Source organism: Candida pseudojiufengensis (genome assembly GCF_024610245.1).
Source record: "Candida pseudojiufengensis strain CBS 10847 chromosome Unknown scaffold8, whole genome shotgun sequence".
Lineage (NCBI taxonomy): Eukaryota > Fungi > Ascomycota > Pichiomycetes > Serinales > Debaryomycetaceae > Lodderomyces > Lodderomyces pseudojiufengensis.
Genome location: NW_026261526.1, coordinates 516794 through 542731, shown reverse-complemented (window position 1 = coordinate 542731; position 25938 = coordinate 516794). Strand labels below are relative to the sequence as shown.

The 25938-nt window shown below is 28.2% G+C and overlaps 16 protein-coding genes across 16 annotated transcripts; 6 read left to right on the top strand and 10 right to left on the bottom strand. All coding sequences in view use genetic code 12, as the record gives it.

Moving 5' to 3' along the window:
• Positions 1–493: 493 nt before the first annotated feature.
• On the bottom strand, positions 494–925 carry KGF55_001870 (uncharacterized protein; the record flags this gene model as incomplete). Its single annotated transcript, XM_051756491.1, has 1 exon — positions 494–925. The coding sequence occupies one exon, from the start codon at positions 923–925 to the stop codon at positions 494–496; it is 432 nt and encodes a 143-aa protein (XP_051615548.1).
• Positions 926–1126: 201 nt separating this feature from the next.
• Positions 1127–2035, bottom strand: KGF55_001869 (uncharacterized protein; the record flags this gene model as incomplete). The annotated part of the gene is made up of 1 exon (XM_051756490.1): positions 1127–2035. The coding sequence occupies one exon, from the start codon at positions 2033–2035 to the stop codon at positions 1127–1129; it is 909 nt and encodes a 302-aa protein (XP_051615547.1).
• Positions 2036–2345: 310 nt separating this feature from the next.
• KGF55_001868 (glucose N-acetyltransferase) lies at positions 2346–3755 on the bottom strand (the record flags this gene model as incomplete). The annotated part of the gene is made up of 1 exon (XM_051756489.1): positions 2346–3755. One exon carries the CDS (start codon positions 3753–3755, stop codon positions 2346–2348), a length of 1410 nt encoding a protein of 469 aa, XP_051615546.1.
• A 770-nt stretch (positions 3756–4525) lies between these two features.
• Positions 4526–4795, bottom strand: KGF55_001867 (proteasome regulatory particle lid subunit; the record flags this gene model as incomplete). Its single annotated transcript, XM_051756488.1, has 1 exon — positions 4526–4795. The coding sequence occupies one exon, from the start codon at positions 4793–4795 to the stop codon at positions 4526–4528; it is 270 nt and encodes an 89-aa protein (XP_051615545.1).
• Positions 4796–4998: 203 nt separating this feature from the next.
• MRPL10 (mitochondrial 54S ribosomal protein uL15m) lies at positions 4999–5886 on the top strand (the record flags this gene model as incomplete). The annotated part of the gene is made up of 1 exon (XM_051756486.1): positions 4999–5886. The coding sequence occupies one exon, from the start codon at positions 4999–5001 to the stop codon at positions 5884–5886; it is 888 nt and encodes a 295-aa protein (XP_051615544.1).
• Positions 5887–5905: 19 nt separating this feature from the next.
• KGF55_001865 (uncharacterized protein) lies at positions 5906–6757 on the bottom strand (the record flags this gene model as incomplete). Its single annotated transcript, XM_051756485.1, has 1 exon — positions 5906–6757. One exon carries the CDS (start codon positions 6755–6757, stop codon positions 5906–5908), a length of 852 nt encoding a protein of 283 aa, XP_051615543.1.
• Positions 6758–7881: 1124 nt separating this feature from the next.
• Positions 7882–8877, top strand: CKA2 (casein kinase 2 catalytic subunit; the record flags this gene model as incomplete). The annotated part of the gene is made up of 1 exon (XM_051756484.1): positions 7882–8877. The coding sequence occupies one exon, from the start codon at positions 7882–7884 to the stop codon at positions 8875–8877; it is 996 nt and encodes a 331-aa protein (XP_051615542.1).
• Positions 8878–9748: 871 nt separating this feature from the next.
• On the top strand, positions 9749–10493 carry RHO3 (Rho family GTPase; the record flags this gene model as incomplete). Its single annotated transcript, XM_051756483.1, has 2 exons — positions 9749–9779; positions 9850–10493. 2 exons carry the CDS (start codon positions 9749–9751, stop codon positions 10491–10493), a joined length of 675 nt encoding a protein of 224 aa, XP_051615541.1.
• A 146-nt stretch (positions 10494–10639) lies between these two features.
• Positions 10640–11101, bottom strand: KGF55_001862 (uncharacterized protein; the record flags this gene model as incomplete). Its single annotated transcript, XM_051756482.1, has 1 exon — positions 10640–11101. One exon carries the CDS (start codon positions 11099–11101, stop codon positions 10640–10642), a length of 462 nt encoding a protein of 153 aa, XP_051615540.1.
• A 276-nt stretch (positions 11102–11377) lies between these two features.
• Positions 11378–14098, top strand: STE11 (mitogen-activated protein kinase kinase kinase; the record flags this gene model as incomplete). Its single annotated transcript, XM_051756481.1, has 1 exon — positions 11378–14098. One exon carries the CDS (start codon positions 11378–11380, stop codon positions 14096–14098), a length of 2721 nt encoding a protein of 906 aa, XP_051615539.1.
• An 804-nt stretch (positions 14099–14902) lies between these two features.
• KGF55_001860 (protein kinase) lies at positions 14903–17614 on the top strand (the record flags this gene model as incomplete). Its single annotated transcript, XM_051756480.1, has 1 exon — positions 14903–17614. The coding sequence occupies one exon, from the start codon at positions 14903–14905 to the stop codon at positions 17612–17614; it is 2712 nt and encodes a 903-aa protein (XP_051615538.1).
• Positions 17615–17805: 191 nt separating this feature from the next.
• Positions 17806–18885, bottom strand: KGF55_001859 (uncharacterized protein; the record flags this gene model as incomplete). The annotated part of the gene is made up of 1 exon (XM_051756479.1): positions 17806–18885. One exon carries the CDS (start codon positions 18883–18885, stop codon positions 17806–17808), a length of 1080 nt encoding a protein of 359 aa, XP_051615537.1.
• A 980-nt stretch (positions 18886–19865) lies between these two features.
• On the bottom strand, positions 19866–20939 carry KGF55_001858 (YIM1; the record flags this gene model as incomplete). Its single annotated transcript, XM_051756478.1, has 1 exon — positions 19866–20939. The coding sequence occupies one exon, from the start codon at positions 20937–20939 to the stop codon at positions 19866–19868; it is 1074 nt and encodes a 357-aa protein (XP_051615536.1).
• A 1555-nt stretch (positions 20940–22494) lies between these two features.
• Positions 22495–22977, top strand: GNA1 (glucosamine 6-phosphate N-acetyltransferase; the record flags this gene model as incomplete). The annotated part of the gene is made up of 1 exon (XM_051756477.1): positions 22495–22977. The coding sequence occupies one exon, from the start codon at positions 22495–22497 to the stop codon at positions 22975–22977; it is 483 nt and encodes a 160-aa protein (XP_051615535.1).
• Positions 22978–23211: 234 nt separating this feature from the next.
• Positions 23212–23537, bottom strand: KGF55_001856 (mRNA splicing protein; the record flags this gene model as incomplete). Its single annotated transcript, XM_051756475.1, has 3 exons — positions 23212–23307; positions 23367–23438; positions 23505–23537. 3 exons carry the CDS (start codon positions 23535–23537, stop codon positions 23212–23214), a joined length of 201 nt encoding a protein of 66 aa, XP_051615534.1.
• Positions 23538–23786: 249 nt separating this feature from the next.
• Positions 23787–25907, bottom strand: KGF55_001855 (uncharacterized protein; the record flags this gene model as incomplete). Its single annotated transcript, XM_051756474.1, has 1 exon — positions 23787–25907. One exon carries the CDS (start codon positions 25905–25907, stop codon positions 23787–23789), a length of 2121 nt encoding a protein of 706 aa, XP_051615533.1.
• Between the last annotated feature and the right edge of the window lie 31 nt (positions 25908–25938).

Sequence of the window (25938 nt, the reverse complement as noted above, 5' to 3'; positions counted from 1 at the left end):
ACAATACAGTAAGTTATTTGTGATTGAGGTTGAAAGAACTGTTATTCAAAATCCTTTAATATAGAATAATTGATTGAACTTTTATTGAACTCAAGGTATATTATGAACCTTATGTAATTAGTCTTTGTATTTCCTACTTTTTCTATTGGTGTATATACTTAATTTTTTCATTTCTTTAGCTACTTTTTCAAAATCTATGGAGTACTGCATATAATTCTGTTTTTGTTTAGTATGATGATTATATATTTATAGAGTACAATTTATAAAACGAGAATTGTTATTGGTTAAATTTATATGTATTAAGAGTGTCTGGAAATATTTATTGTCGTTAAACTTCAGTTTCAGTCATTAGAAGACTCTGTTTGATTTCATATTTTTCGGTCGCTAACTTGGCACAGTCGAGTCAAACTTTTTCGGCTTGTCTAGAGCCAGGAACATAATAACTAAATATCATTCATTAAATCATGTATCTTAACTTCCCAGTTGTACATATTTACCATTTTTCTTCAGGATTTGATTTAAATTCTTCATAAGCATCCCAATTGAATAAACTTATCTCAGTTTCGTTTTGAACACCCAAATCCCACAAGGATTTATTTTTAATTTCATTATTTCGTTTTAAAATTGTCCAATTGTCATCATTTTCAAAATTTATAACTAAATTCATTGATTTTGATCCATGAGCTTTTGTATATATTTTTAATGAATCGTAATTTACATTTCTAAATGGTCTTAAACTTCCATTTGAATTTATATTGTTGATAACTAATTCTAATAATTGTTTTGAAGTTGTTGCTTTTAAATCTATATCTTTTAATACCAAATTTTTCACGTTACGATAAGGAAAAGATTTTATTATTCGAATTGTTATTAAAGCATCTGTTGCAGGTCTAACGTTTGACGTCAAAGGTTCATCTTCATTCATTATAACTGAAATATTTTTGATGAGCTATGGAACCAACTACTGCGCGTTCTCAACTTCTTTAAATATTTAAATCGAGATTTGAATGATGAGTTTTAGTCATATTATAAATAATTGATTAAGTCATAATAGACAGCAAACAGAGAAGGTCTTTCAAAATCAGAAGCTTTTTCATCTTATCATATATAATCTATAAAATAGAGCTTAGTCAATTAAATCTTCAAGATACATCGAAGGTATAGTTTTTCTACCGTTAGGTTGACCTCTTTGTTGTGATTGTGATTGTGATTGTAGTGGTTGTTGATTCAAGTGTAGGTTACTTTGTGAACTTTGTTCAGTTTGTGGCTGTTGTTGTTGTTGATTAATTGAGTACTCACTATTATTAATTTCATTATTAATATATAAATTTGGAACTAATTGTGAATGTCTATTTGATGCTGGTGATGGATTAACTAGATTTGAATTTGATCCACCAAATGGTAAATTTGTTAATGAAGATGTATTAAAAGATCTAACTCTTTTGTGTTGCATAACTTCTGCGGTAGGAGAAATAAACATTTTGGTAAGATCATGTTTCGTTGTTGCATTGTTATCAGATTGATATATAGTTGAATTATCTCCATACTGTGATCCTCCTCCTAAATTATTATATGATCTATTATTTAACAAAGGAAGTTTTGAAATTGAAGCTCCATGGTGATTAGTATATTCATTTGTAAAATTATTCAAAGTTGATTGAGGAGTCATATTTGCAAAACCGTATGCATTGTTATTATTAGTTTGATATTTTTCATACATTCCTCTATCATAAGCACTTGTCTTTTTAGCTAATCTTGATGCACTACATGAAACAATTAAATGATATAATATAAAACCCAATAATATTGCTCCAACAATAGCACCAACTGCAATGAAAACTGTTCCTGAAGGATTCAGTTGTCTTATGATAAATGGATTATTCCCATTTGCTGGTACAGATATTGCTGGTGTTGTAAATGCATTAGGATCTGATAATGTTGGCATAGCCGGCATATCAGTAGTTGTTTCATCATCCCTTGCAATTAAGGTCTTGGTTGCATCAAGCACCGTCGTTAATAAAGTATCCCTCTTCATTTTCTTACTTAATGATATATGCGAGTTGACTTTGGCTGATGAAAAAATTTAAGTTGTGTTGATCTGAAACTGATTGATTTGATTTGAATTGGTCTTGTTACAATATAATTTTTTTCTCTGTTTATTTTTAATTTTTTTTTTCTTTCGTAAATTAATTTCTTTGTTCTAAATTTGGTAACAATTTAACTAGTTTCGATCAAAGAAGAAACCTTAATTATTCCAAATATCTAATAAATTAAACTCTATATGCACCTACTTACATTAATATACTTTGCAAAACTAATTGGTCTTTGCTATTGAATCTGCTTCATCAACCTGCAAACCATAAACCTTTTCTATTTTCTTCAAATTGATCTCGAAGCCAATACCAAATTTTAACACTCTCACAATCATCAATTAATCTTGGTTTAAAAAATGGATATTTTTCTTCATATTCCGTCATATTACCAAACTTACAAAATATCTTTTTGTTATTATAAGGTAACTCGTTATTATTATCTTCCCAAGGTTTAGGAATGGGATTATCTGAAAAATGAATTAATTTTAACTTTGAAAGAAACTTTTTAGGATTCCAGCCATTATTTGATTTTTTTACAATAAATGGTAAATATTGTGGTTCTACTACAAATCTTTCATGCCATTCTTCTCCAAATTCTCCTGTTAAAACTCCATAGACTCTATGAGGTAGTATTCCTACATTCACTTTACCCTTATGCAATTCATTATCCAAATATTTATTCAATACTTCCATATCATAATCTGAAGACTTTCTAAGATTTTTTCTATTTGTGAAAGACCAATAAAATGGATTGTTTATATATTTCATTAATTTGTTAAAAGTCTCTTTCGAAGGTTTTATAACCATTATATGATTTGCAAAAAAATTATCAACATTATCAAATTTGTGTTTTTCATAAATTAACAGTGGTAATTTTCTCCAATCTTTTGTAATTGAGATATCGTTTACTAACTTTTTAATTCTCAAAGCTTGTCGTTTATCATTTGGAATTTCTATTTTTTTATATTTTAATGGTGATTTACCTTCAACTACGTTATTCAACCAGTATGCTTGAGGTAAAGCAAATTCTAATTCACTAGGTATTTTGAAGAATTCATCAATATTTACAAATCCATTTTCAATTTCACCCTTATCATTCCAATTAGCGTTGATAAACATTGAATCAGAATCAAAATATACTATTCTATCGAATTCATCTTGATTGAAAATATGAAATTTAGTAAATGAAGCACTCCATGGAGTATTATCAATATAATTTGCCTTTATTAATGAAGTAGCTTTTAAAGTAATATTATAATGATTTGCAACTTGATATAAATTATTCCATCTATCACTAGCATAAAACAGTAGAATCTCATCATATAATATTACTAAGTTTGGAATTTTAGTATTTGATTTTCGTAATTGAATAAAATTCAAAATTGCAAGATTTAAATAATCATAATTTGTTGCATATTGCATATAAGCTAGTTTATCTATATTTTGTAATTCAATTGTTTTGTCATAATAAGATATTATCTCTTCAGGTATTACTTTTAAATGATTTTTTAAACCTTTTTCTTTAACTTTATTTGTATTCTCTAGGACTACATGTGAAAATAAGAAATAAAGGAAAACAAAGATTGCTATCTTGAATTCCCAATTCTTGAGATAATGTTTCCAATTTTTTGGTAGTTGATTATTTTGTTGAGATTCTGACATTAATGTCAAGCGTCAAATGCAGAAAAATAAAACTTAAAGGGTCGGAATTGTACTCGCGATTTTTTTGTTGAAGAAATAGTAATTTTACGCAATTCCTATGACCCTAAAAAGACTAGATTATCTTCATTACCAAAATCATTGCTTGGAGTGAACTTTCACTTTGGTTCAAGTACTAATACTGTACAAAAAAAATTACCAATCTGGTTGTGTAAAGATTGATCATTCTTTGATTGATATGCGCAAACCCGGAATCGAACCGGGGGCCCAACGATGGCAACGTTGGATTTTACCACTAAACCATTTGCGCTGTTTCTTTGAAATTTTTGCTTTATGTAATAACTAACTCCATTGTTTTTGACCGACTCCTACGCCTAATTTTAGTGAAAATCAGCTCAATGAGCACACGAACTCGACCAATTTTGATAGTCATGTTCTGTGCAGAAGCTCGATCAAATGCTTACCGTCTATACCACCATGTTTTACAACTTGAGAAGAAAAAAGGGTTGAGAAATCAGAAATGCTGGATTACTGTAATTGTTGTTTGCTAAGTTTTGCTAAGTTTTCATTCATTAAATCGTCTATTTGTAGATATTTTATATAGGTGATGATTAACAATAAATTCGTAATCATTACAGTATTTCGAGCTAATTGAAGCAACAATTTATCATTCCAAATTAGTTATTGTTCACCATGATGAATACTTAATCTCACAAAAACGATGATTTCATCAACTTATTTCATTATATACATAAATTTCATCATTCAAATTTTTAATTAGTTGGTTTTTGAGATTTTAAAATTTCTTCTTTTAATTTTTGAGAAAATTGATCTTGATTATCATCATCATCCCAATCTTGTTCCCAAAGATTTTCTTCTTTTAATTTTGAATCTTGCTTATTATTATTATTATTCCATTGAGTATCATCATCTGGAAAATCTTCAAATTCATCATCTTCTTCTAATGATTTTACTATTTTTTGTTCTTCTTCTGTTTGTTTTGGTTCTGATGTATTTGTACTTGATTGATTTGTTGTGGACATTATTAATTGATGTTTGTTGGGGTGAATAAAATGATTTGATTGAAGTAATTGAATGGCGATAATTGTAATGTTCCTAGTTTCAAATGTATTAATTTAGTGAAATTTGTCGCTACCAAAGTTGAATTTATTCAATTTGATTTTCAATTTTTTTTTTCAAATCAGTTTAGGCTAATAAGTGAATTATCAGATTCAACCTACACTTCATGTTCAAACACTCATCCTTCATAGATGTTTTAACATCGAATACAAACAAATTAAGTCTATATCCAATACGAACGCTCAGAACTCAAACTAATTTAGGTTCATTATCACCCAATGAAGGATCAACACAAGGTTATAAAAGATTAGGTAGAGGACCATCATCAAATAAAGGTAAAACATCAGGAAGAGGTCAAAAAGGTCAAAAAGCAAGAGGTAAAGTTCCAATATGGATGGAAGGTGGTCAAACTCCATATTTTAAACAAATGCCAATGGTTGGATTTAAAAATCATCATAATGCTAAACAATTTCATGAATTAAATTTAAGTAAAATTCAAGATTTTTGGGAAAATAATAGAATTCCTTTACAAAGAGGTGAAACATTAACAATAAAGATTATGAAAGATTGTGGACTTATAACAGGTACTTTAAAAGATGGTGTAAAAATTTTAGGAAATAATTTATTAAATAAAAAATATAATGTACCATTAAATATTGAAGCATCAAAAGCTACTGAACAAGCAATTATCAAAATTGAAAAAGATGCAAAAATGTCATTTACTGCAAGATATTTTTCAAAATTAGGTTTAAGAGCTTTTGTAAATCCTTCGTATTTTTTATTAAGAAAAGGTTATGTACCATTACAAGCAAGACCAATAAGTCAAAAAGATATCACATTTTATTCTAATCAGAAAAATAGAGGATATTTAGAAAAAGATTCATCAATATTATTAGATCACCTAGCAAAAGCAAAAGAGGAATTAAAAACAACAAAGCCTAAAAAGAAATCTACATCAAAATTCAAATCATTAACTGAACAATTAAAAGAAGCATCATCAATAAATTTCAAACCTACAAATAATACAATAAGTGTAAAAGAATTAACAATATAATTTCCCCATGTATATATAATCATTCAACATCAACAAATAAATGTAATAAATTTTCAATAATTTCTTGTACATCATTAAATTTAATTTGTAAATTATTTTTTTTATTATTACTATTAGTATAATTATATTTTTTTAAAGCAAAAATTGCAGATTTATAAGTCATTTGATGAATTTCTTTAATTTTCAAAATTTCATTTATTGAATTTGTTTGATTTTTTGATAATCCTCTTATTCTTAATCCTGAAAATATTAATTTATTAATTGCATTATTTATTTGTTCTTGATTTGTTAAAATCAGTAATGAAGATGTAGAGTTTTGTTGTATATCATTTTGATTAGACAATAAGAATGGATTATTATCTTGTTTTTGTTTTAAAACTTTATCGAATACTTGAGTATTTGGTATGGTTCTATTTTTCTTCTTAGTTATAAACGAATTATTATCTATTTTATTATTATGATCGAGTTCATTCAATTTGTTTATAACACTAAAATCTACTATCAAACAATCTATGCTGTTATTATCATTATTGAAATAAAATACAAAATATTGGTCACTATCTATCTTATCCTTGATTTTAGTTAATATACCATAATTTAACAATTTATTTGAATTTGGTATAGTCAAAATTTTATGTTTAAAATAAAATTCACTTTCTTCATCATTTGTAAAAATTTGGAAGGAATGACCATTTATTAAATAAATTGGTAATTTGGTACATTCAATGTGTGTTATAAATTCCAATGAAGTTGAATTTAATTTAATTGATAAATCATCTATATAATCGTCTGTCTCCTTTATTGACCAAAATTGAACATCTTTTATCGTCTGACCCTCATCATATAAAGCAGTTGAAAATTTGTAGTTCATTAATCATTTAGTTGAATCGATTATGTTTTATTGTCTGCTTAGTTTTAGTTGTAACTTAGCGAATGTAATAATGCATTCGAATAAAAAGTTGGTATCGGAATAGTAGTGTAGATCTCGTTAAAAAATAAATCCGTGGACCGAAACATCTGTAACTCAATATTAACAGAGATTAACAGAGAATTACAACAAACAAATGTATCGAAGATACCTATTACCTAAAAAAGGGTTGTCAAAAACATTTCCAACTCTTCTTCTTTATCATCCTAAAACGATCTTTGAGATTCTATCAACCGGTGGCAAATTTAATTTTTATTCGTTTAAAGTATCACCTGTTGATTTTTTTTTTGCCTAAAAATTGTGATTAAATCTCGTTGATCATGTTTGAGGTCTTAATTAGAGTATTGAACCAATTTATACTGCAAAAGTAAATGCACCTGGAATTTCGGAAGATAATGTTTCAGAATTTACGTTCCTAAACTCGATTATTCTGTTCTAATTTATTATGAAGCTAAGTATATCCTTTCAACTACAACCCACCATGCTCTATAACGTAATAATAAATTATTCAATGATTTACGTTTTTGAGTGATGTCTCACCTGTAAGATTTATAAAATTTGTATTGTTTTAATACATAAAAATACTACACTTGGTAGATACCAGCACATACTTAGGCTAACAAAAAGAATTGTGTAAAATTGTACAAAGATTAGAAAAGAGAAATATTATTAGACTATTGATAAAATAATAGTAATGATAAATTATTAACCATCTTAATTTAAAACACTTTTTATTTAAACAACTGGATCTCAATAGAAGAGAAGTCATTATAGATATAAATAAGTTTTATTTCTACAACATATTTAATATATACATTTTGGAAAAAATTTTTTCATCTTTCATCAATAGATCAAAAAGAATTTGTTTGCTCCTACAAGAGACGAGTTATTAATATCAAATAATAGACGGGCAAAATATTCAATCAATCAATTTACAGTTAGTTCACACCCGATTACAACAAACAAATAAGCAACAGATAAACCCCCTGCACCCGACAATACAAGAAACCACGAAAATCATTTAAAATCATTACCCATAACTTCCTTCCAAACATATAACAAACACGATGACCACAAGAACAAGAGTTTATTCAATATCAAAAATATATTCAGATGTAAATAATAATAAACCATCAGAATATTGGGATTATGAAAATCATAAAATACAATGGGGAGATATAAAAAATTATGAAATAGTAAGTAAAATAGGAAGAGGTAAATATTCAGAAGTTTTTCAAGGTATAAATATATTAAATGATGAACCATGTGTTATAAAAGTTTTAAAACCTGTTAAATTAAAAAAAATTTATAGAGAAGTTAAAATTTTACAAAATTTAACTGGTGGACCAAATATTATTGGTTTATTAGATGTTGTAAGAGATGATCAATCAAAAATACCTGCTTTAATATTTGAAAAAATTAATAATGTTGATTTTAGAGTATTATATCCAAAATTTACAATAAAAGATATTCAATATTATTTTATGCAATTATTAATTGCATTAGATTATTCTCATTCAATGGGTATAATACATAGAGATGTTAAACCTCAAAATATAATGATTGATCCAATGAATAAAAAATTAAGATTAATAGATTGGGGATTAGCTGAATTTTATCATTCAGGTATGGATTATAATGTAAGAGTTGCATCAAGATATCATAAAGGACCAGAATTATTAATAAATTTACAACAATATGATTATTCATTAGACTTATGGTCAGTTGGTTGTATGTTAGGAGCAATAATTTTTAAAAAAGAACCATTATTTAGAGGTGATTCAAATAATGATCAATTAATTCAAATTGCAAAAATTTTAGGAACAGAAGAATTACTAGGATATATAAATAAATATGGTATAAAATTAAGTTCAGATTATGATGATATATTAGGAAATTATTCCAAAAAGCCATGGAAATCTTTTATAAATAATGATAATAAACATTTAATTAATGAAGATGTTTTGGATCTTATAAGTAAATTATTACAATATGATCATCAAAAAAGACCAACTGCAAAAGAAGCAATGAATCATCCATTTTTTAAGAATACATATAACTAATTAATGGAGGGAAAACCTAATGTTTTTAATTTTTTAATTATAATTTAGAAAGAAAATACACGTTTCAAATATTGGGTTGAAGTTAATAAATAATAACCTTAAATCAGTATGATTGAAAAAAATGTTCTCTTTCGATAACAAACTTTTCGTAAATAAACCCCAAGACTTTAATTAAACTTTTATAGATAAGTTTCATCACACGACTTGGTATTTTATTAATATTTCGTCTTCCTTAATAGTCCAAGTAAATATTTGTTAAACGATAGAAAATTAATTTAAACGGTTTTTTTTTCTCATCATTAGACTATCTAATACAATAAGATCCTTTTTCTATCTACTATTTACTTAATTAGACCTCTTTTATTGTTTGTAAGAGCAGATATTGAAACATTAATGTATACTATTTATGATGTCCATGCATTAATACTACTATATTGAGTAATAAATTCACTATCTACATATTGGATTTAAATTATAAACACGTAGTCTAATCAGGCTAATTATAATAATTTATTATATTTTTTCAAGGGCTCCGTTTTGATAAATATCAACACTTTACTTTACAACCAAAAATACTTTTAATTTGAAACAATATTTCATAAGATAGATCATTATATTTCATTTTTGTTTTAATATACTTCATTACATTATCACAGGATTCTTATAACTATCCCTAAGCTATATATAATTCCAACATATTTTAGTTTAAATCATATTTAATATTAAATTTAAATCTGTAACAAAATTTAGCCGTGTTTTTTTTTTTTCAATAATCACAACAACAACAACAATATTTGTTCACTAATCAACACAACAATAATCACAACAACAATAAACACACCCATACAAACACAGACACATTCTCCAAACAATGCCTCTTTGTGGAAGTAAACCAAAAACAAGTATGTGATCTAATCAAACATCATTAAAGTATTAAATCAAACATCAAATACTAACAATCATATATTCTAGTACAAAGGAAAATAGTGATATTAGGAGATGGTGCTTGTGGAAAAACTTCATTATTAAATGTTTTTACAAGAGGTTATTTTCCACAAGTTTATGAACCAACAGTATTTGAAAATTATGTTCATGATATATTTATAGATGGTCAATCAGTACAATTAAGTTTATGGGATACAGCAGGACAAGAAGAATTTGATAGATTAAGAAGTTTATCATATTCTGATACTCATTGTATAATGTTATGTTTTTCTGTTGATTCAATAGATTCTTTAGAAAATGTTCAACATAAATGGGTTGGAGAAATTGCTGATCATTGTGAAGGTGTTAAATTAGTTTTAGTTGCTTTAAAATGTGATCTAAGAAGTGATGAAGATCTAGAAAATCAAGAACTACAACAACAACAAAATAATCTATATAACAACAATAACCCATATTCTTCAAATTCACAATCAAATAAAAAATTAATAACTTATGATGAAGGATTAGCAGTGGCGAAAAGAGTTGGTGCATTAAGATATTTAGAATGTTCAGCTAAAAAAAACAGAGGAGTTAATGAAGCATTTTCCGAAGCTGCAAGATGTGCTTTAAATGCAAAACCAAAAGGAGCTAATGATAATGAACCAGAAAAGAAAAGTTGTATAATAATGTAGAGTTTGAATTTATGATTTTTTAAAATTTAGCATATATTACAATCAAAATTATTGAAAAATTTACAATTTGTATTAACAAGATTTCTCTTTAACTCTCTATATATTTCATAACTCATTAAAAATGTTGGTGAAACAAAAATATCAATCTATTTCGTTTCAAAAGGATATTCTTGTAATTTATTCCTTGCATCCCAAATATCTTCAGAACTTCCCTTTAATTTATCATTCATTAATCTTTTCTTGAAAAATTCTTGTATCTTAGCTCTATTTTCCAATTCTTTATCATTTAATTTTTCCAAAGGCTTGGTTTCATTTTTAGAACTTTCCACTAAAGTTCCATGTTTTATAGCAAACCAAAATTTAGATCTTTGTAATTGACAGTTATCATATGTACCATATCTATAATAATGTTTAAATTGTCCACCTAATGCAAAACATCCTATTAATTCATCTAAACTTGTCATTATTGATAATTGATTTGGATATTCATTTAAATATGTATTTTTTTCAATATTTGATATTAGTTGTTGTCTTTTTGCTTGTATTTCTGGTGATGAGTCTTGAAACTCACTTAGTATTTCGTTTAATTCTTGATTTTCTTTAGACATAGTTGGTGGTTTCGTATATTTAAGTTTTAAACTGTATTAAAAGACGATATATGTACTGTACAGTATAATTTTTCAAATCTGGTCTTGTCTCGTTTTTTTTTTTGTTTCAGAATCGTATTTCAAAACATTTTAATTTGAAACAATAATAAAAGTTAAACCTTACGTTATTTTCCACTTGGTTTTAAACTTTGAAAAATATTCAAGTGCTGATGCTCACATTTTGTAATTGAAAGCAATGAGAAGTTAGGGTAGTGAAGAAAAGTAAGCAACACAAGAATGACAACTCAAATAGATTCACCAAATGAATCTGGGGTTAATAACCAACTACACAATTATCAATCTCCAACCAATATTACACAACCATCAACCAAGAATGAAACAAAAGAACTAAAAAGTTGGTTATCGAAATCAAATTGTCAACATTTATTACAAAAATTCATAGATCATGGAATAACATTAGATTTAATATCAGAATTAGATTCATATAGTTTAAAAGAAATTGGAATTTTAAAAGTTGGAGATAGACTTAGGTTAGAAATTGCAATAAATAATTTAAAAAATGAAAAATTGAAAAATTTAATTGATATTGAAACATTATATAAAAAACTTGAATTAGAATTTACACCAAATGAACCTTTCAATAATCAAAATCCAAGTTTAAACAATTTATTAAATCCAAGTGAAGCTTCTTTATTGACTCAAATAAATAATGGAAGTAACGTTAATTTAAGACAGCTGCAATTACAAGATCAATCACAACAACTGTTACAATTACCACAACAAAACGCGTCTTCATCAACTACAAAAAGTTCTAGTAAAAATATATCATTTATTTTACAAGATGGTAGTATAAAAAGAGTAAATGTAACTGGATGTTTTAATGCACAAGCAATAAAAAGAAAAATTCTTAAAAAATTAGGTTTTAAACCTCAAGAATCTACACAATTTGATACATATATTCATTCAACGAATATAAATGATTATAGAAATTTAATGGATAATTTTGAACCACAAGTTATAATGCTTTATGATGTTGAATTAGTTACAATATGTTATTCACCAGAAAGATTAGAAAAACATAGAATTATGTTAGTACCAAAAAATGAAAATCCTACAGAATCAGCAATTGAAACTTCAAAATTAGTTATGCATAAATATAATAAAACTTTAAAAGCACAAATTAAAAATGAATTAAATTTTCCAGATAGATCAACAACAACAAATCACAATCATGCTGATGATATTAAAATGAGTAAAAAAGATAATCAATTTTCAAGATCTACAATGAGAAATTTTTTTGGTCAAAGACCGCCAAGTGAATTAATTTCATCAAATCTTGCTGAATATTTTCCAGAAACTAAACAGAAGGATCTTGAACAAACTGTAAGAAATTCAGTTCGATTTAGTGTTAGATTAAGTAAGAGGATGAATTTTCCAACTAGTGGTGGATTTTCATCAAGTTCAATTGCACTTCATAATAATCATAATATGAGATCATCAATAATGAGTAATAATGCCACTGGATTACCTTATCAAAGAGCAATGTCTATATCATCTAATGAATATGGAGTTGGTGGTGGTTTAAGAAAAAGTAATAGAACAATTGGTGAAGTAATGATGAATAATATTACATCAATTGATGAAGCAGTTACTAATAATGATACATCAAGTAAGTTTAGTAAACCATCACTAATTAATCAAGAAATTCAAGAAAATCAAGAAAGTCCAAAATTTAACCATGGTAAATTTCCTAATAATACTGACGTGAGATCTATAATTAGTTCACGAAGTATAAGTGAAGGAAAAGCATTACATCGAATTTCAATAGTTGCAAGTCATGATCCAAATGATGAAGCATCTAATGACAGATTGTCAAAAATAGAATTATTAAATCCAAGTGATAGTGAAGAAAATGATGATGAAGAAAATTATGATGATTATATAGATAATTGGGGAGATGATAATAGTTTTGAAAATAATGAATGTAATGTACCTGATAACTGGTTAAAAGGTTCTAAAATTGGATCAGGAAGTTTTGGTACTGTTTATTTAGGTATGAATCCTTTTACTGGTGAATTAATGGCTGTTAAACAAATACCTTTAAATAATAATAATATACAACTGCAAATTCAACAATCACAACAACAGCAACAAGCACAGGATCAAGCACAGACCGAACAACAACAACAACAAAAACCACAAGAATTAAATTTACCAACACCAACATCAGTTAAAGATAACAATGAAGATCAACCACCTGAATTACCACAAAAATCTCCATTAAAATCACAACCATTTTTTGATTTATTAGAAGATCAAAAAAGAGAAATGATGTTATTAAAAGAATTAAGTCATGAAAATATTGTAAGATATTTTGGTAGTTCAACTGATGAAAATTATTTAAATATTTTTTTAGAATATGTTCCTGGAGGTTCAGTTCAAACAATGTTAAATTCTTATGGACCATTTGAAGAACCATTAATTAGAAATTTTATAAGACAAGTTTTAATTGGTTTAAATTATTTACATAATGAAGATATAATTCATAGAGATATTAAGGGAGCAAATATATTAATTGATATAAAGGGAACAGTTAAAATTGGAGATTTTGGAATTTCAAAAAAAGTAAGTACAATAGATGAAGAAGATGATAATTTTAAAAAAACTGGTAAAAGAGTTGGATTACAAGGGTCAGTATTTTGGATGGCTCCAGAAGTTGTTAAAAAATTAATTTATACAAAAAAGGCAGATATTTGGTCAGTTGGTGCATTAATTATTGAAATGTTTACTGGTAGACATCCATTTCCTGAATTAAGTCAAATGCAAGCATTATTTAAAATTGGTAACCACATACATCCAAAAATTCCTGAATGGTGTACAATAGATGCAAAAAATTTTTTAAATAAAACTTTTGAATTAAATTTTGAAAAAAGACCAAATGCTTTTGATTTATTATCTGATGAATTTTTAAATACTTTAATTGCATCAAAACAATAATCTTTGCTATATATGAACTTACATAGATTATGTTACAATTGTATTATGAACTTTTATTGAATAACTCTGTAGATTTACAGTATATATTTGAATATGTCACATAAATTTGAGTGTAGAGTTACGGAGTTTAGTCCAAATTCGAAAATTATGATCTGATGATATGCAAAAGAAAAAAGAAAGAAAAACATACAGAGTGAGTAAGAACAGAATGTGGGGATAACTTAAATTTAACTTAACTTAAATCCTTAATAGCTAAATTATACTCTATCAATATGACTCCCTTATTCTTCTTGAAATTTAAAGGTCATTGATTAAGAAAATTATTTCGACGTTTTAATCATTTAATTTTAATTTGGTTCCTATTTTTGAATTTTTATGAATTATTGATTACACCACGTTCATAGTAATATGAAATTGCTGAGTGTAAGAAATTATTGAAAACTTCGACTTCTTCATAATTTTTAATAAACTGCTTGTACTATAACCTAGATTATATGTAACTTGTAAATGCTAAGCTTACTTTCTATGTTTTCTCTGCTTCTTTTTCAATATTACTTCAGTATCACTTCTTCTGATAAAGACTAATATCGACCACAAAAATTGAGAAACATAATTTTTTTTATTTTTTAAATTGAATGCAACTAACAAGGTTCATCATAAGACTCATTCATTAATCACCACTAATAGTTCAAACCATTATAAATCTTAAAACTAGAATACAAAAAACCAGCAATTACTGCTTTGATTGGAATTCTTTCTATATTGTAATTTTTACAAACAATTTTATTAGGTTAATGCAGTTTGATGAATATACCTTTAAAATCACAACCAAAAGTTTCAACGGTTAATTTAATTGATAATTCCAATTTCAAGACTGCCAATACCATTCATGACAATAATGACAATAACGATGATAGTTTAGATGACATTGACAAAGACAAACCATATCAAAACTTAAACTCAAAAAATCAAAAATTAAGAAATAAATCAATTGCAACTACAAATCCATTTGATAAACCTGAACATTCAAATTATGATGATTATAGAAGAAGTAGAAGATTTTCAGAAACAGAAAAGAATAATTTTGATCAAATAACTGGACATAGAATACATGAAGATGGTAAGATACGACCTCAAACCGTAAGACATGAAACTCAGAATGATTATTTCTCCTTCAATAATTATAATCATCAAGATCAAAGTGGAACAAGTCCAAACAAATTGTACTCAAGATCCCATGATAGTAATGTAGACGTTGGTATCAATTTTACTCAAGGTCTAGAAGATGAATATATTCCTGGCCTTGATTTTAGTGATATGGTATATAAATGGAATAATTCAAGTAATTCGGAATTGGATATGACTAGAACAAACACAAGAACCAATCCCAATAGTGCATATACAAGTAACTCGAACACTCCAAGAAGTAATAATGCATCTTATCTAGACTTAAACTTATTACATGCTCAAGTAGCTCCACAACCTATAAGATCTAACACACAACATCCTTCAAAATTATCATACTCAAAATTACATGATTATATGAAACTACGGAATCCTAATGAACAAAATAATGAAACATCTTCTAAATTATTAAATAATATAACAGATCCAGATGAAACTCCTTCACCACATGATACAACCAAAAGAGATCATTTTGATCCAGACAATGAAAGAAAATCAAAGAAACCAAAATCAGCGGTAGACCCCAAAACAGGAAATATAAATTATGAATTAATTTTGAATAGTTTACCTCCAAATTTTAATGATTTACCATATTCACAAAGAAAAAAATTAGTATGTAATTTTTCAGAAAGTATTGATTATTCACAATTCTCATTGTTTGCAAAGAATTATTTCGGTAGTGTTGGTGGTAGTTCTTTAGGCAAGACTCCTAAAACAAGTGCTGGTAGTACTATGGGTGGTTTTAGTTCCAATGAAAATAGTTTATCCAGAAAACAAAGAGTAGGAAGTGCAAATACATTAGCTGGTAGATTATTAGCTAGAACATCAACCACTGATGTAAGAAAATTTGGTGAACCTAAACAAAAAGTTAATGTTGACGAAAGAGGAGCATTAGTTTTAGATCATGAAATTGGTAAAATCATTGGATTTGGTGCATGGGGCACAATAAGAGAATGCATAGATAAAAAAGGTAATGTTAGAGCTATGAAAATTGTAAAATCTTCAAGAGATTTTAGCAGACCATCAAGTAGATCGAATTCTAAAACCGATTTAATTGATATGACTCATTGTCCAAAAGTTTTAGATGTGTTTAGAAAAGAAATTTCAATTTGGAAACAATTAGATCATCCAAATATTTTGCCATTGATTGATAGCTATGAAACAGATGATGCTATATTTTGTATTATGAATAGAATCAATGGAGGAACATTGTTTGAATTGGTATCTGAATGGGGTCAATTTAATACTGGTATTAATAATAATTCAGGTCCATTGAAATTCCTGATTGATAATCAACGAGAAAGATTAAGAAAAGTCACAGAATGTACAAAACAGATAGTTGATGCTTTGCTTTATATGCATGAAGAAAAAGGAATAGTCCACGGAGATTTGAAGTTGGAAAACGTTTTAGTTGAAAATGAGAATAATAATCATTATAAAATGATTTTATGTGATTTTGGAATGTCTCGAATCTATAGCATGAGATTAAGTAGAAAATCTTCCATTCGAAATGTACCAAAAACAGGAGATGGCAATCATTTACGTCCAACAACAATGGATGATGATTCAAATATTAGAAGTAAATCATCAAATACAGAATCAAGAAAACCTTACACAGGAGGTGATACGCCAAAAACCAGATTTTTAGATTTCAATGTCAATGATGATTCAAGAGTTGGATTATCCAATTTTTTTAAAATGCATGGTCCATCAATGCAATCAGTTCATTTAACACCAATTGCCTCTGAAACTCAATCACCAACTGCATCTTCACCAGCTGATTTTTTTGAATTTAGTAAAAAATTTTTAAATAAAGAACCAGAACAAAATGGTATTGATTCTGAATTACCTCATTCACATATTGGTTCATTGCCATATGCATCACCGGAATTGTTACAACCTGCACCTCCACCTTTGGGCCCACTGGCAGACGTTTGGGCTTTAGGAGTTTTAATTTATGCAATGTGTTGTGGGAAATTACCATTCCAACATCAATATGAACCAAGATTAAGGGCTATGATCACAGCAGGACAATACAATAAATGTGATTTGAAAAAAGCTTGTTTGTTAGAATGGATATTAAAGGATTGTTCCAGAAAGAGTAAAGAGGAAGATGGAAATGATGAAGAAAGTGTATCTAATGCATTATCATCAGTGGTTGACTTACAAAGGAAAGAAGAAATTAGTAAATTACATAAACAATGGATGAATGAAAAATCAACTTTAATTCAAGAATTTCAATTTCTATTTGATATTGTCGAAGGATGTTTAGAGCCTAATATAACTAAAAGATTTGATATGCAGTTGGTATACGATCATTTAAATCCCTAATTAGATTTTCAAACCTGTACTATATTTTAAACTCAATTGGTGTGTATATTTTTTATATGTATGTATGACGAATTACGATTAAACAACGACCCTAACTGTAGATACTACAAGATATTAAGAATTCAATTAATAAATACCTATATTACATACACAAACTAAAAACCAGAAGCCATTTCTCATATTAAAACAACCTAAGCAACTGGTTTATCAACTTCAATTAGAATCTTACCGTCAGCTTTACCACTTTCTAATTTTGCAACAGCATCTTTCAAATCTTCAAATGGATATATACTATCAATAAAAATTTTAACTTTATCTTCTTGAATTAAATCTCTTGCACCATAAATCCAACCTCCATTATTATCTAATAAAGATATTTGATAATGATAATCAATTAAACCTAAGTTTGAAGAAATCATTCTTAAACTTGATTTAATAGATCCAACTAATGCTGCAAATCCATGTCCACCAGCATCACCAACAATTGTATGATATGCACCACCTTTTTTCAAAATGTGATTTATTTCAGGAAATAATTGTGTACCACCATAACAATCAATTATATAATCAAATTCTCCAGTCTCTTTAACACTTTCTAAGAATTGTGGTAAGAAATTTGGATGTTTCCTGTAATCAATTTGATGAGTAGCACCCAATTCCGTTAATAATTCAGCATTCTTTGGTGAATTCGTAGTAACTATTTCTCTAGCTCCTCCATTATGAGCCAATTGAATAACATATCTACCCACTGAGGTAGCCCCACCTAATACTGCAACTTTTGAATCTTTTAAAGGAAGGTCTTTTAATAATCCAATTGCTGTTCCCAAAACTAATGGCCATGATGCAGCTTTAGCTAAATCTATATTTGTTGGTTTAGTTGTTATTGGTGAATTTTTAGGATCTAATAAAAGATATTGTGAACATGATCCACTTGCTAATATTGGAGTATATATTCCTTGAACAAAATCTCCAACTTTAACTTCAGTATCAGTATTTGAACCAATTGAAATGACTTGACCGCTGAAATCTCTACCAAATCCTTGTTTATCATTTATAAATTTTAAAAATGCAGGTTTTACATGATATAACTTATAATCAACTGGATTTATTGATGCATAATTGATTTTTAATAATATTTTACCTTTTGGTGCAACATATTCTCCATTTGATCCTTTTACTAAATTTATTGTTTCATCAATTATTTCAAGTGGATAATTTTTGTTTTTATAGGCATAAGCTTTATAATTTAATTGCGGAGTTTTAAGACCCATTTTTGCTATCGAACTAAAATATATCTCGTTGTTTATATTTATGATAAATGATTGTAACAATTAAGATTTATGAAAAATTTGATTTAAGATGGAATTGCCACACTTTATAAACTTTTGAAACTGAAAGAAATATTGGAAATGGAAAAGTAAAATAAGAAATTTCGAAATTCATATGAGATGTAAATGTTAGCAAACGGATAAATTCATGTTTTTATAACAAGTAACAATTTTGTGTAAGATTGCGGATAGAATTTATTTATAAAAAAAAAAATAAAAAAATTTTAAAAACTTCGATTTTGCATCATCTGTTCATATCAATTTCCATTCTTTCTTTTACCGGTTCGATGATTATTAATAATGTTCAGATTATTAATTCAAAACCAGAAAATAAATTGTAGACCTTTATGGATTTAACGGAAAATTTGAAGTACTGATCCAATTAGTGGTTGAGTAAATCTAGTTGTATTATGAACGGCAGAACAGCAAGGAAATATAATTATGCATGAATTTTCATATTTTTCCACTCACGGCTGATAACTTGAATATTTAGATTAAATACGATAAGTAGACTAATAGTAATATGTCACGAAATTTTATTAATCAAGCTTAAACCGGGCACTACCAAATGCCTATAAGCTAATTTATAATGCTGATCCATGACTATAACTAAGATAACAGATTAAATAGACAACTAATCTTCACCATATGCGGATCATACATTTGATAGACATCATACATATTATTGGAACGCACAAATTTATAAATTATTTTACACAGATTTTAGAACTATATAAAATGATTAAAATGAACAAAATAAACTAAAGTTTTAAACAAAAGGAAACAGAATCTTGAAACAATTACCCCCTAAGAAAATATATGAAAAAAATTCACGAATATTATATTATTAATTATTTTGCAACTAGTTTTGCAATATCGACACATAATTTGAATCTACACAAAGTTGGCTTGTCCTGAATTGTTTATTGTTGAACTTTCACAACAATTTTACCATTATATTTACCGCTATCTAATTTCTTGATTGCTTGATTCAATTGATCAAAAGGATATACACTATCAATGAAAATTTCAACTTCGTTCTTCTCAATCAATTTTTTAGCTTCATCCATCCATTTACCTGTTTGGTCTACTTCTTTAAAATTATATTCATAATTTAATAAACCTAAATTTGAAGCAATTACTTTTTTGAATGTTGTCAAAATTCCAAAAAATAAGTTCCAGCCTGATCCACCAGTATTACCTACACTTGTATTGTACACACCACCCTTCTTCAAAATATGATTTATATCAGAAAACAATTGATCGCCTCCATAAGTATCAATAATGTAATCAAACTCACCTGTTTTCTGAACACTATTTAAAAATTGATTTACTACAAATTTGGGATTCTTAGAATAATCAATTTGAGTAGTTGCTCCCAATTTTGTTAATAAATCTTCATTTCTCTTTGAATTGGTTGTAACTATCTCTTTGACGCCTCTTTTTTTAGCTATTTGTATAACGTATTTTCCTACTGAAGTATTACCACCCAAAATCCCAATTTTTGCACCTTCCAATTTTAAGTCTTTTAGTAAACTAAAAGCCGAACCTAAAACAACCGGAAATGAAGCTGCTTGAGCCAAATCGATATTTGATGGTTTTGTTCCTACTGCTGAATTTGAAAGATCAATTAATAAATATTCAGCCAAGGTACCTTTTCCTGCCATGGGACCATAAATACCTTGTACTTGATCACCAACTTTGACATTTGTTTTCGTTTCATCACCAATCGAAATAACTTGACCACTATAGTCTTTCCCAAAACCCTGTTTACTGTTTATATATTTCAAAAATGCAGGTTTCAAGTGATAAAGTTTTTGGTCAAATGGGTTCAAAGCAGCATACTCGATCTTTACCAAGACTGTACCTTTAGGAGCTATGAATGATCCAGTCAGTGTTTTACTTAATTTAATTTCTTCATCTATAAGTTCAATTGGATAATTTCCATTCTTATAAGCATATGCTTTATACGTTAAAGTTGGTTTTGATAATGACATATTTCTGTTAACTAATAGCTGTTTCTAAATATAGGATATCCAGAAAGATTAAGTAGATTATTGTTATTTCTTGAAAAACTTGAAAATAATTGATTAGGATTTGCCAATTTATACATACTTCTATTTCAGTTTCAATTACTCATCATGGAATTAAAGTGTTGAAGTTCGCTATTTCATAATCGCAAATCTGCCTCTAGTATTTCACATTTCACAGTAATGTGTTGGTGAAAGCATATTGATATCCTTATCATTTCGTTGAAACTAATGTTATTTATCTCCTTACTATTATTAGTAATCCACAGTTATTGATCGGGTAGAACAAAAAACATAACCTATAACTTACCCGTTATAAGGATTACTAATTGGTAGTAATTTAAAGTGTTGATGAATTATAAAATTGTGTACCTTGAGGCTTATGTTCGTAAATACTGCGGAGTTTTTAGCCATGCATGACTATCGGATGCCGAAACTACAAGGAAGGTTCAGTATCAACAACCTAAATCAGTATACTTAGAAATAAATTTTGATTTTGACGTTTCAGCCTTGAGTGCAATAGAAGCTGTCATGTGTTCGTAAAGTAAGCTATCATTTGTTTAGTAATAGAAGATCTTTTCGGACATAATTTATGAAATTTCGGTGTTAAATTGAATGGCTCATAGAAATCAATATTTATCAATTCAATCATTTTGACGTATGACAATAAGAGGTTTGAAATTTCCAAGTCTTGACTTAACTTAAAGCTGATAATTATAAACAGACCTCACCTTTCACATTTCACGTCGCTTGTGTGCGCAACTTTACGGTGCAAGTAATCCAATTTTAAAGCCCTTACGAATTAGTCTTTCCTCTTTGTCTCATTCAAACTAGATGTTGCCTTTGCCCAACAACACGCCAAGTCATTTTCACTCCGTACGTAGTTCCTTAGTTGTTCATGTCAAAAGCTTCTGCTTGGACAGGGATGATGAAGTTTTAATGCTTAAAATTAAACTAAATACACCTCGCAAATCTTGCACATTTAAGTTGTTACTTTTACTTACTAACTTCATCGTCGATCTAAATTAGAACGGCTCTATCAATTCGTCAAATATATGCAATCTTGATTTAATACACGTTTCTGAGGTACTTCACCAAATGAAGATTGTAAAAACGAACAAAGATGCTAATGACAAGCGATGAGATCAATGCCATCACACAATTCATAATCTGCCCTTGAAACAAAGAACAATAAGTGATTATTTTGAGCAAAATGTCTTGTATGCTCTCTGACAAATCGTTATTGAACTATAATACTTTAACTGGACTATGTTAAACAATTTCTCGTAAATTTAAGCCTTTATTTTTGTTTTTGGAATCAATCTATTTTTATCTATAAATTTCAATATAAATTACTTAGATTAAACTCGATAAGTACAGAAGTCAACGCTTGTTCGAATACAAACGTTGTAGGGCCCAACACATATTCACCAAATACATGAAAATTGATAAAGCCCAATAAGAAATTTAGAAGAAACAATAGACAATCACATTTTAACAATTACAAAAGACAATAATCCTCATGACTCAAGAATCAACAATCCAACTATCACTACCCGAAGGTTATACATTCAGAAAATTAAAATTAACAGACTATTCAAACAATTACATAGAAACGTTGAAAGTGCTAACAACTGTTGGTAATATATCGGAAGAAAATTTTAATAAACTATTTCAAGAATGGAGTCAAAATTCCCATATCTATCAACCTCATGTTATATTAAATAAAGAAGGTGTAGTGGTCTCAACAGGGATGCTATTGCTAGAATCAAAGTTAATACATGAATGTGGTAAAATTGGACACATTGAGGATATATCAGTTGCAAAAGAAGAGCAAGGTAAAAAATTAGGTAATTACATGGTTAAAAGTCTAGCATCTTTAGCTGAACAAGCCGGTTGCTATAAAGTGATTTTAGATTGCCTGGATCATAATGTTGGGTTTTATGAGAAATGTGGATTTGAAGTGGGAGGTGTAGAAATGGTTCATAGATTTTTTAGATATTAGATTAACATTCATTAAATTCATAACAGGTTCTATTCGTACAATGTTTCACTTATCTTACAATTAACAGGTTCTATATTTTATCCAATGCCTAATTCAATACTAGTTAGTATCTTCTAATTTCAGATGAACATTTGATTTGCTAAATACCAGCAGATATATACGTACTTCAACTGATATTATGGAATTGCCCCGTATAACCTATATATTCCGAGTTAGTAATTCGTTCAAAGTCTGTCAAACGTGCATTTCACATACCGTTATACCAAGATTTAACTTCTCCCCATCAGGTTTTTCTTCTAAAGCATCCGAGATCGTAACATTTAAAAATATCTAAATTCCACTAGTTAGTATTTCGTTCTTGATCATGTAAATTTGAATTTTAAACATACATCATAACCTCTCAATATACCTATTACTTTTCTTGATCCATTTAGTTGCACTGATACCTTTTTATCCATATACTAAAGTTTGATGTGTTAGTAATTTGTTTACCTCCAGAAAATAACAATAGACTATGCACTACATACGGTTTTTAATTCAGGTTCGGTGATTACAGCCATTGGTGTTATAAGGTATAAGTCTGGCTTTTGAAAGGTGAAAATCCGTTTTAGCTTATGACAAAGTACTTGGTGTATCAGACTTGTTTTCTCAACTTCACGGTAGAAAAAAAGACGCGTGACTACCACATGATGTCATATATTTCAAAGGGAAAGAGAGCTTACTGTCGATGAATTTTTGTAAACCCTATGATATATATTAAGTGATTTACGGAAATTCAACTATTACTTCATACAATTGATGAATTCAATTCAAATTTTCATTGTTTCATTATTCAAGTCAAATGAAATATTGCTTCTGGGAATTATATTCTTACCATCATCCAAATTTGATTCTAATTTACTCATGAAATATTCATTTGCAAAATTTATCATTTGAAGTAAAAAAGAATGCTTTTCATTAATTCTATCGTAATCTCCCATAGATAAATAATTGAAAAGAACATCATTTTCATTCAAAGATGAGACAGATTCGTCGATCTTCTTGTCATTGCTTTCTTCTTCAGTAGAATCTTCCGATTTAATTAATAATTTGTCAAGATTCAAAGACTTACCAAGATTTTCATAAAAATAACTCTCATACCCATTCATCAAATCATATCTAATATCTTCCCATTCCAATCCAGCCAATTTATTTCCAATTGATTTTTTATATTTGAAATAACGATATATCCAGTTTCCTAAAATCGTGATCTTCTTGTTAAATGAAGCAGTACTAGCTTTGGATGACGTTCTAACTTCTTGAACCATAGGGTTGGATTGCTCTAACAAATCACATCTGAAACTTATGGACTCTTCTTCTTTTGGATGTGAAGGAACAAATTTTGGAGTTTTATACTGTGAAATATTTATGACATCTTTCAATGGGAATTGTGGATTATTATTTGTTTTAAAACCATACAGACTCAAGTTCAAGATTTCGTCCTTGGAAGTGGACAAAGCCAATGTGGTTGTTGATGATTCTAGTTGCTCTTGCTCTGTAGTTGCTGTTTTTGATTTTTTTTTACTTGGTTGAGACTTGTCAGATTTCTTTTCGTTTCCTTGACCATCTTCATGTTCCCTTTTCTTGCTTGCACTCAGTTTGGACAATTCTTTGTGAGATCTATGCCCAGTGTCATTTGTATGATCTTCGCTCAAATATTGCATTCTTGCTTGATACATTTCAGTTGCGTAATCAATTTCATATTGAGGATTAATATCAAAAGTCGCTTCTTCTTGCTCAGTGATGCTTACAGCTGGAGGTATAGTTGCACCACCATAAGGATTTTGAGACATTTCCTCCTCAGTGAAATTTGTTTCAAGATAAGTGTAAATTAACCACAAAAATCTTTGAGCTCTACTTGTCGGACTTAAACTGGTGTTAACAAAAAAATCCAACAAGTGAATCGATGGGTCTTCTAAAAATGGTATCCCGTTATTAGCATTGCCTAGTAAAAATAGTAGCTGTACAACATTGGTATTTGGTTTAACAGTTGATGAGTTCTCAATTAAATCTGAAAGTTGACCAAATTTCTTGTCAGCATCAGAGACTGCTTTAATTATTGACTTTAACCTTGGAGTATCTTGTAGTTGTTTAGTAGTACCCCCTTCAGGACCAGTCTGTAAACATGGAATTGAATGAAACGTTCTCAAAGTTGATTTCATGTCATGAACAAAATTAATTGTAGTGTTCATTCTTCCAGAATTTACCAAAACACAAACTTTACATACTGCTTTGGCCAATTCAATATCTTTCAATAATTTTTCTTTCAACACTTTAGAACTTTTGTTGGATTCAGCCAAGGATCTTATGTACAATTCAGCAAACGTTATTTTAGGATTATTATTTGCACCTTCGACTGATGAATATTCAAAGGTATTTGTAAATACAGGTTTATCATCGTCAAATATCGCAGTTAACAAGTCATATTGTATATCTTTCCTCCAAAATGGTTCACCATCTTGTTTTTTCAAAGATAGTTTCGAGTTTGTGATGCTGCTGTTTTTCTTTTTCTTCTTAGTTGCCGATTTCTTTTTTGGATGTGGAGCATTCGGAGCTATATAATCATCGTCATCCATCACAGTTGAATTTACATCTGTTTCATCATAGTCTTCATCATTGTCCTGATCTTCAAGTTGTGGCGTTGGCGCATCAATCAAACTCGAGACGTTTTGTATTCTTGTAATTTGAGGTGAAATTCTACTTGGATGCTCCAATTTATCGATTGAATTAGGTTGATTGTCGTTGTCAATTTGATCTTCAGATACTAAGTTCGATATTGATAATGGACCTGACCGTATTTCTGATCTAGTAGTTGGTGATGCTTGATTTTGCTGTGATTCATTTACGGGTTTTGTGGGGGTATAAGTATCATGAATTGGATCGTAACTCATAATTACTTTAGTTACTTCGAAGTGATTGTAT